The sequence below is a fragment of the Diaphorina citri genome, unplaced genomic scaffold, assembly GCF_000475195.1.
Source record: "Diaphorina citri unplaced genomic scaffold, Diaci psyllid genome assembly version 1.1 scaffold1561, whole genome shotgun sequence".
Lineage (NCBI taxonomy): Eukaryota > Metazoa > Arthropoda > Insecta > Hemiptera > Psyllidae > Diaphorina > Diaphorina citri.
Window position 1 is genome coordinate 7009 of NW_007378987.1, and position 11116 is coordinate 18124.

At 39.2% G+C, this 11116-nt stretch overlaps 1 protein-coding gene across 1 annotated transcript; it reads right to left on the reverse strand.

The window, feature by feature from the left end:
• Positions 1–673: 673 nt before the first annotated feature.
• Positions 674–11116, reverse strand: LOC103516399 (PHD finger protein 14-like; the record flags this gene model as incomplete). The annotated part of the gene is made up of 13 exons (XM_026828813.1): positions 674–832; positions 1514–1684; positions 2090–2255; positions 2561–2663; positions 3058–3259; positions 4030–4125; positions 4410–4512; positions 5368–5558; positions 6451–6579; positions 7804–7921; positions 8491–8616; positions 8720–8850; positions 10957–11116. Coding segments are annotated over 13 exons (1848 nt in total), but the record flags the coding sequence as incomplete, so codon positions are not given.

Here is an 11116-nt window from a genome sequence, read left to right on the forward strand (position 1 = left end):
TTTTATTTTTTTTTTTTTTTTTTTTTAAAAAAAAAAAAAAAAAAAAATACCGAAAAAGTCTAGAAACTTGAAGGGCCTAAATACCGGACTCTCACTCTCAGACCTAGGTCTGAAGCTTTTTCCGCCCCACACGTTCAGACTGTCTGAGCGTGAGTGGTGGGCATAGGGTTATGAGGAAGGGGATGGGATTTAATAGATATGTACTCACTGGTGCTGATACATAAATCCAACACTCCCTTATATTGTAAAAGGATTTAAACTTGGGTCTTTCTAAGATTATATATAAAAAAATGAAAAAAATCGGGAGAGCTTGGTAGCGGTCATTCGCACCTTACTAGGTTCTTCAAATTTAGAGATTTTTTTTTAAGTCGTTTAGTTCTAAAAATACACACTCCATTTCCAAAAAAAGCACCTCGTTGGAAATTCCATATCTCAGTCAGGGTCCGAACCCACGTCCTCCATGCTACCAGACTTACCATCCCATGAGCTTGGTTTTCTTAGGCATCCTGAGCAGGGGCGGATCCAAACAGGCCAGATGATAATAGAGGTGGCACGTGTCACACTTGGCCATCGTGTGCGGGTCGTGACTAAATACACACTCCATTTCCAAAAAAAAGCTCCTCGTTGGAAATTCCATATCTCAGTCGGGGTCCGAACCCACGTCCTCCATGCTACCAGACTTACCATCCCATGAGCTTGGTTTTCTTGGGCATCCTGAGCAGGGGCGGATCCAAACAGGCCAGATGATAATAGAGGTGGCACGTGTCACACTTGGCCATCGTGTGCGGGTCGTGACTCAAATGACACAAGCCGCATTTGTGACTCAGCACACCTGAAATATTTGATTGGTTGGTTAATTGATAGAGGTTCGTTTTCGGAATGGCTGACTTTCTCATATCCTTTCGATTTCGAGACGGTAAGACCTGAATAGGTACAGTTCCCTCCATCAAACCTAAAAAAGAGGTTTGATAATTGATAGAGGTTCGTTTTCGGAATGGCTGATTTTCTCATATCCTTTCGATTTCGAGACGGTAAGACCTGAATAGGTACAGTTCCCTCCATCAAACCTAAAAAAAAAGAGGTTTGATAGAGGGAACTGTAAATGCTAAGGTCTTATCGCCACGAAATCGAAGAGAGAAGGAAGACAGGATAGGAGAGAGGTTTGATAGAGGGAAGTGTTTATGCTAAGGTCTTATCGCCACGAAATCGAAGAGAGAAGGAAGACAGGATAGGAGAAAGCCAGTTCCGAGTGATATAGGAGTAAAATCAGTGTAAAATATACCGGAGCCACTGAAAAATAAATGAACTTGTTGCTAACTGTATTAAAATAAATACCTGAACCGGTTGTCATGGTAACGCCACTGGTGGAGCTATTGGTTGCCATGGTAACAGTAGTAGTGGGGGTACCAGGGGAGGAGGAACAGGAAGTGATATAGGAGTAAAATTAGTGTAAAATATACCGAAGCCACTGAATAATAAATGAACTTGTTGCTAACTGTATTGAAATAAATACCTGAACCGGTCGTCATGGTAACGCCACTGGTGGAGCTATTGGTTGCCATGGTAACAGTAGTAGTGGGGGTACCAGGGGAGGAGGAACAGGTTCGCATTAGGTTTCGAATGGGGAACCCCACGCCTGCTTTGAGAGCGGCGGCTGTGGGAACACCACCTCCATGTACACCAGCTGTAAAAGAGAGAAAATAAGAAAAAGATTTGAAAAAGAGAACCAAATGGTATAATGACTGCTGAAACCCTCCAAGAAAAGAAAAAGAGTTGCCCACCTCTGTGGCTGAGTGGTCAAGAGCACTGACTACTGACTCTCAACCCGGAGGTGCTGGGTTCGAACCCCGGACAGGACGAGGTTAACGCCGGGAGCATTCTCTAAAACCGAAGTCCTAGAGCTCCAATATTATGTGGTCAAATTATCAAATAAATGAGAACAAAATTTCATACCTCGGCTTTGATCGAACCCACGCTCTCCTGTTTACCAGGCGAGCGTCTTGACCACTACGCCACCGAGGCAGTTCGACGTAAAGCTTTAGCTTATAATGCATATCTTTAGGTAAAATAAAGAAAACCCATATCATACCTAGAGGATGATGGTTAGACGTGACATGTAGGTTGGATTTCCCAATCGAATCCAAGTTGGGTAACTTCTTATTGGGCACTGCTTGTAGTAATACCTTGTGGTATAGTTCTAGAGTGGTTCTCATGTCAGAACACTCTTGGGTTCTCTTCTCAGAGGTCCTGATGAGCTGGAAATAAACAAAACGAGCAATGAGAAAAGTCCATTAAATTTTCGGTCCAAAGTAATTGATCCATTGTTTATTTTTGAAATATAAATAAAGAAGGAATAATGGAATGGTTAGCTCATTGGGCGAGGTTAATGTCTAAGCTAGGACTCTCTCCAAAAACTGTCTACCTTTTCTCTTCCATTTCGGGACGATAAAGACATCAGTAGTTAAAGTAATGAAGCCTTCAGTAGTATTGAAAAAAAAAAGCTCTCGGTGGTTTCACACTCAACGTTGCTTAACCTAAGTGACCCCAGCCAGGGACTTACCTCATCATACGTCTTCTGCAGGCGGCTCTGCTCGGACTGCAAACTATCATTTTCCACCGCCAGGGCGCGCTGTTCCCTTGTCAGCTTCCCAAGGCGTCCATTCCTATTGAGAAAATAAAAAATAAATAAAAATAGCCCTTATTAAGGATTTCGTTACGAAAGTACTATAATGTTTAAATATTTTTGTATAAATATTAAATAAATTATTTAAATTTAAAAAGAACCTTTGAAATGATTAAATGCTTTTTTTCTGTGGAGGATGTTTGCATGGTTACTTCGTACATTCTTCTAAATTTAAGAGCATCCCAACAACAAGATACATACCATGTTTGACACTGGTAGGCTGAAGGCCTCTAATGGGTCTAGAGTCTAGAGGTTCTAGGCCCATTAGGATTAATTTTCCAAATTTTTGTTATTTTTTTCCATCTCTTCTCTCTTCCACACTTTTTTTCCCCACTCTCTTTTTTGTACATTCTTCCTCTGTTGCCTCATATTACCTATTGAGAAAGTAGGCGACAAATTCCACATTGAACGCCAGGGGGATGTGCCATTTCTTGTTCATGTCGGCTAGAGTGGCCAGGTCGGACTGGGCCTGGGCTACAGCGCCGGTGTCTACCTCCATGAGGCGGGCCTTGTGTAGGAGGGCCCGGCACAGCGTGGCACTCGAGGTGAGCGGCCGGGCCAACTTCTGAGTGGGCACTAGAACCAGAGAAGGAAACATGTGTCTTGTTTTGAGTAAGTCTCTCTCGGGCTCGAAGGCTAGTCTCATTCGATCAGGATAAACAAGTATATTCTATTCTATTATTTTGACTCGATGATTTTGCATTAAGTTTGTATGTTTCACCCACGATAACTCTCCAACGGTTCATCCGATTTTGATGAAACTTGGCAAAAATGTTCAACACATATAGGATAATTTCTCATTAAATTTCGAGTCCGTTCGAGATATTCCAAATATTGTACCAAATACATAAGACCTTGTTTAGTAAAGGGACTTTTCAGCCTCATCTGGCAGTATATGCAGGGTTTATTCTATTCTATTTGATCAAACTAACAAAGAAAACTTTCTTCTCTGAAGCAGACACTTACCCCAGGGTGGGTTACGTAGAGATTTCATGTCCACATATTTGACCTTGTATTTGCCCAGTTTTCTCTGGATTCTCAATTAGGTTTTCTTGTTGGCTTCTGTCTATTCTACATTAGTGCGCTATCTATTCTACATTAGTGCGCTACTTTTTTTTTTTATTTAAACAGGTCTTAAATATTTTTCCCTAAAATGTAATTTTATTACCTATGAAATAAATAAGATCTTGTTTAGACTGCGAGAGTAAAGGGACTTTTCAGTCCTATGCTGGTAGTATAAACATTATAAACAAGGTATATTCTATTCTATTCTACATTAGTGCGGTATCTATTCTACATTGGTGCGCTGTCTATTCTACATTAAGTAGCAGTCCATAGACACTTACCCCAGGGTGGGTTACGTAGGGATTTCATGTCCACATATTTGACCTTGTACTTGCCCAGTTTCCTCTGGATTCTCCCGTAGATTTTCTCATTAACTTCTGTCTATTCTACATTAGTGCGCTATCTATTCTACATTAGTGCGCTACTTTTTTTTTTTATTTAAACAGGTCTTAAATATTTTTCCCTAAAATGTAATTTTATTACCTATGAAATAAATAAGATCTTGTTTAGACTGCGAGAGTAAAGGGACTTTTCAGTCCTATGCTGGTAGTATAAACATTATAAACAAGGTATATTCTATTCTATTCTACATTAGTGCGGTATCTATTCTACATTGGTGCGCTGTCTATTCTACATTAAGTAGCAGTCCATAGACACTTACCCCAGGGTGGGTTACGTAGGGATTTCATGTCCACATATTTGACCTTGTACTTGCCCAGTTTCCTCTGGGGCGGCTGTGGGAACACCACCTCCATGTACACCAGCTGTGAGAGAAAGGAAAAAGTTACATTATGATTTGTGGTGAAATTGAGGGCCTCTTTACAATTTTTGTGGATCACAGCATTTTTTTTTTTTTTCTTCTTTTTTTTAAGACTGGCGTTTCAGCGCCGTTTTTATTTCTTAGCAAAGAAACAACTGCTACATTACACTCGTTTGGTTTATGTCGTAGCATGCCCATCCCGTAGTATGCCTCTCATCAGATGGGTGAGAAGAGACACAATACTTCCCATTTAGGTGCTGGGTCAACACTAAAGAGAATAGGTTTTTATTTATAAAAGGACGTCTGTTCCATACAACGAAACCAAAGAATATACTAGGTACATAGTCCTAAGCAGTTGTACATACTGTGGTCTTTTGAAGTGATTTTTCAATATTCAAATGTAAAATGAAATAATTATCATGCCAGCAGTCCCAACAGTCAGTAGTGCAGTTGTTAAGGCAATGATTCATTACCAACGGGAATGTTTCAGTCCAGAAGTGACAAAAACATAATTGAGTTAAAGAAGGGCCATTTTCAATATTTTCAAAAAATCCCTTCAAATGATTCTTACCAAAGTTGGGACACAGTTCACAGGTGGGCTCTGCAATGCCAGCTCTACAAGACTCACAGAACCAAGTCCACTCGTAAAATTTGTGGTCAAAACCAAAAGTCAGCCCAAAGCAATCATTCTAGTTAAGGCTGATTGAGAGGCTGACGAAAAACACCAACCCCGTCTGTACTCGGGAAAAGGTGAGGAAAAGGTATTTTTTCTCTTTGAAGTCTATAAACACTATGAGAGGGTCGGCATTCATTTCTACTTGTTGAGTCCATAATAAATCGTAAATTTCTTTTTCTAAGAAAACTCACCAGTACGGGCGTAGCTCTCATCTGGACACAGGGCACAAGACTTGGCTCCCCATCTCGAGTAGGGCATCTCAAACAGGGTAACATTGCTCAGTCGGTCCACTTCGCCAAACGCCACTCCAGGGATGTATAGGGCACACACCAAGTGGACCCATTTACCCACGTCCGTCTCCTTGAATATACCACCTGATATTTGGGAAGAAAATGAAAGAGAATAGGTTTTTATTTATTAAGGTACGTCTGTTCCATACAACGAAACCAAAGAATATACTAGGTACATAGTCCTAAGCAGTTGTATATTGTGGTCTTTTGAAGTGATTTTTCAATATTCAAATGTAAAATGAAATACTTATCATGCCAGCAGTCCCAACAGTCAGTAGTGCAGTTGGAAAGTAATTTTACAACTTCGCATTTCGTAATATTTTGGCGTCACAGCAACTATTGTAATCCTTCCTTAATTTCCATGTTTTTTTTTTCCAAGCCTTGAATTTCGGGGCCAGAATTTCCAGGTAATGTTATAGTATAGGTACAAAGTATTGAAGTATTTTTCTTCAGTAATATTACATCATAACTTTGGAGAAGTGTGAAATGCCTGCGAGGTTCATTAGGGAACAGGGCCCTGGCCCCCAATCGCTGTGAAAGAGAATAGGTTTTTATTTATTAAGGTACATCTGTTCCATACAACGAAACCAAAGAATATACTAGGTACATAGTCCTAAGCAGTTGTACATACTGTGGTCTTTTGAAGTGATTTTTCACAATCGCTGTTGTACCCCTTGGGGTCCTGGCCCCTAGTCTCAGCTACCCCCATTCACTTCTTTTTCATCCCCTCCTTCTGTTTCTTCTGCTTCTTCGTCTCCTCCTCATCAATCGGCGCTGTCTTCACGAACGGAATCTCGCCCGCCTCATTCACATACACAGCGGGCACAAACTTCCTGAGGCAGTCCGGGATTCGAACCCCGGTCTCCGTCTGATGAGTCTCGAGAATCGCGCAGATGACACGCGTGGTAGCGCATGCGGTCGCGTTGAGCATGGCCATTTTTAATATTTTCAAACAATCCCCTCAAATGATTCTCACCAAAGTTGGGACACAGTTCACAGGTGGGCTCTGCAATGCCAGCTCTACAAGACTCACAGAACCAAGGTTCTGTAGAACAGGAGGAAACTGTGGACGAAATACTGGCAGTATCCTGAACACCATAACATCCTGGGAAAAATAAGGAGGACAGAGTTAAAAAAAAAGAAGCTTTTCTCTATTTAACCATTATAACCACACAAACAGTTGGTCCCAATTTTAATGACATTAGGCAAAAATGTTCAATTCAACTGAACACAACGATTTTTTTTTCTCAATAGAAATAGACTTTTGGCCTTTTGCTGTTCCATAAGTAAGGGGTTTTTTTTTTTCAGAATTTTTAAATCGTTTGTCTGATTTTGATGAAAATTGGCAAACATGTTTAATACCTAAAAGTCATTTGCTTATTAAATTTTAGTGTCAAATAATGTTCTTGATCTTTCTTCTTCTTCTTTCTGAGGGCACTCTTTTTCTTCTTCTTCTTTCTGAGGGCACTCTTTCTGAGTGAGTTCTAAACTGGACTGAACACTAGTTATTGTACAAGTAGAATGACAAATATGGTAGGTTAGAAGTAGGCTGTATCCTTACCCTCATGTACAGTCACTCCACAGCTGTCACACTCCACTATTTCGTTGACATCATCACTACGCTCTCCAAGACAAACACAACACACCAAGATCTTACTGAACTTGCTGAAGTCTTCCAACTGAAACCAAAATAGTAAGTACCTGATAAGAAATTTAATTGCTAAGAATTCCTGCTGTATTTTCACTAAAAAATAATGTAAAAAAAGCATGATCTCATAGTAATTAGGAAAGTAGGTAATTTTAAACCTACTTACCTAAGTACTTTTTAGATAATTCCACAACTCACTTAGATACCTACATCAAACTACATCCACAGTAGATAAAAATAAGCAGGACAGAGTTTTTTTAAAAAAAAGCTTTTCTCTATTTGACCATTATAACCACACAAACAGTTAGTCCCAATTTTAATGACATTAGGCAAAAATGTTCAATTCAACTGAACACAACGATTTTTTTTTCTTTTTTTTTTCTCAATAGACTTTTGGCCTTTTGCTGTTCCATAAGGGTTTTTTTTTTTTCAGAATTTTTAAATTGTTTGTCTGATTTTGATGAAAATTGGCAAACATGTTTAATACCTAAAAGTCATTTGCTTATTAAATTTTAGTGTCAAATAATGTTTTTAATCTTTCTTCTTCTTTCTGAGGGCACTCTTCTTCTTCTTTCTGAGGGCACTCTTTCTGAGTGAGTTCTAAACTGGACTGAACACTAGTTATTGTACTTACAAGTAGAATGACAAATATGGTAGGTTAGAAGTAGGTTGTATCCTTACCCTCATGTACAGTCACTCCACAGCTGTCACACTCCACTATTTCGTTTACATCATCACTACGCTCTCCAAGACAAACACAACACACCAAGATCTTACTGAACTTGCTGAAGTCTTCCAACTGAAACCAAAATAGTAAGTAGGTACCTGATAAGAAATTTAATTGCTAAGAATTCCTGCTGTATTTTCACTAAAAATAATAATGTTGTTGTTGTTGTTGTTTGCAAATGTTGGGTTATTTGACTACTAGGTCATTTTACCATAAAAAAATAATGTAAAAAAGCATGATCTCATAGTAATTAGCTAAGAAGGTAATTTTAAACCTACTTACCTAAGTACTTTTTAGATAATTCCACGGTACCTGATAAGAAATTTAATTGCTAAGAATTCCTGCTGTATTTTCACTAAAAAATAATAATGTAAAAAAGCATGATCTCATAGTAATTAGCTAAGAAGGTAATTTTAAACCTACTTACCTAAGTACTTTTTAGATAATTCCACAATCCACAACTCACTTAGGTACCTACATCAAACTACATCCACAGTAGAAAAAATGTTTCAACAAGAGATGACTACTTATCTTCAAGGGAAATTTAAGGCTGGTATCCTCTCTGTTTGAAGTCCCCCAGCCAGACTAAGCTAGTCTACTCCCAGTTTCACACCCCCAGCCTGACATGGAGTTTGGAATACCTGATCTTTCAACTGAGCTGCAGTGAGAATGTTGACAGGGGTATGTGGGCCAGGTTTAGCCCCGTTGGTTGTTTTTTCAGCCAAGCCACAGTAGAAAAAATGTTTCAACAAGAGATGACTACTTATCTTCAAGGGAAATTTCAGGTTGGTATCCTTAAAGTCCCCCAGCCAGACTAAGCTGGTCTACTCCCAGTTTCACACCCCCAGCCTGACATGGAGTTTGGATTACCTGATCTTTCAACTGAGCTGCAGTGAGAATGTTGACAGGGGTATGTGGGCCAGGTTTAGCCCCGTTGGTTGTTTTTTCAGCCAAGCTCTCATCAGAATCACTGCTGCTCTCTGCATTCCCTTCATCAGGACCTGAAATAGAAAATAAAATAATTATTTTATTAACAATTAAAATAACTGAGTACCTACCTACTTACCTATCTAAAAAAAAATGCTGCAGTGCTAAAAAAAGGACCTTAGGTATCTGTTTAGGACAAAAGTTTGTCACAGCTGGGAATCAAACCCATGACCTAACACTCACAAGGCAAGTACACTACCTAAACCTCCGTGATTTTGCCGGCAAGGAATGTTCATTGCGTTATTTGCCGTTCCGTGTGTCACATCTTGTGCAGTTCAAATGAAAAAGATAACCTTCAAAATTTCTCATCGTTATCACCTTTCTCTTATCAGTTACCCAATTTTTACACTGTTTAGTCCTCTTCCCTTTATTTTAGAAAATTGTCTAATTAATTTCTATTTTCTATTTAAAATTAGTCCATTTTAATTTTTCTGTGCTCTGATTGTTTTGTGGAAACAGTTTTACACAACTCCCTGTGTGAGATTAGATCGTGGAGAGTTTCGACTAAATTTAATGTAAGTTTTCATACCTAGGTAACACTAAAAAAGAATATGGAAGGGTAGAATATGAATGGGTAACTTGGGTTAAATTTTATGTTTACCTTCTTGGCAATTTGGATCGGGCTGACCCTTATTTACTAAAACTAGGCCAGCCTAGTTAGCTTAGTTGGTAGTGTGTCTGCCTTGTAAGTGCTAGGCCATGGGTTTGATTCCCACCCAGGGTGGATTTTATCCTGATGAGATAATGTTCGTTCTTGGAACGGCTGGCTTTCTCCTATCCTGTCTTCATTCTCTCTTTGATTTCGGGATGATAAGACCATAGCAGTTACAGTTCCTTCTGTCAAACCTCTTAAAAAAAGTAACTAGGTGTGAACAACCTACTACCTATTTGTAGCCAGAGTTAAAGTGCCTTACAAAAAAAAAAAAAAAAAAGTTAGAGTGGAAGGCCCAGGATGGATTTTATCCTGATGAGATAATGTTCGTTCTTGGAACAGCTGGCTTTCTCCTATCCTGTCTTCCTTCTCTCTTTGAATTCGGGATGATAAAACCATAGCAGTTACAGTTCCCTCTGTCAAACCTCTTAAAAAAAAGTACTAGAGTGGAAGGTAAAATTGGATTTAAAACTCAAAATCCAGTATACCATTGGAGTCATCGGAATTGATGGTATCATCATCACTGTCCTCTGCATGGTCTTCTATTCGGAAATCACTATCATCGGAACTAAAATTATAACCTCCAGTTACTAGAGGTTCTAGTCCCATTAGGATTAATTTTCCAAATTTTTGTTTTTTTTCCCCCTCTCTTCTCTTCCACACTTTTTTCCCCACTCTCTTTTTTGTACATTCTTCCTCTGTTGCCTCATATTACCTATTGAGAAAGTAGGCGACAAATTCCACATTGAACGGGGGATTATGTTTGTTTCGATTTTGATTGATGATCAATTCAAATGCCTATTGCATACCTAGGGATGTCTTACCTTCGGGGCACCCTATGTTAGACTATTATTGCAGAAAGGTCTCAATAAATTTGACCAAGTAGGGAGGGGGATTATGTTTGTTTCGATTTTGATTGATGATCAATTCAAAGGCCCATTGCAGACCTAGGGATGTCTTACCTTCGGGGCACCCTATGTTAGACTATTATTGCAGAAAGGTCTCAATAAATTTGACCAAGTAGGGAAGTAGGTAAGGGTGGATTGAAAATTACAAAAACAGCACCTTTGTGTTCCTTCAATATTTCTTTCATCAGTAGGTTTAGTTGCAACTAAATGTTCTTCCTCTTTTGGAAGGCTTCTTGTACATAAAGCTAGATTAGTAGGAATAGGTGGGTAAATAATAAGCACTAGGCCGCAGGTTTGATTCCCGCCTGGGGCAGATTTTATCCTGATGGGATAATGTTCATTCTTGGAACGGCTGGCTTTCTCCTATCCTGTCTTCCTTCTCTCTTTGATTTTGGGATGATAAGACCATAGCAGTTACAGTTCCTTCTGTCAAACCTTTTTTTTTTTAAGTAACTAGGTGTGAACAACCTACTATTTGTAGCCAGAGTTAAAGTGCCTCACAAAAAAAAAGTTCTAGAGTGGAAGGTAAAATTGGATTTAAAACTCAAAATCCCGTATACCATTGGAGTCATCGGAATTGATGGTATCATCATCACTGTCCTCTGCATGGTCTTCTATTCGGAAATCACTATCATCGGAACTCTCTCCGAGATCTTCAAAATCCAAATAGTTTTGAGTTGGAGGCTTGATTCTTCTTTTGTTTGGGTCTCTCTCCACTGA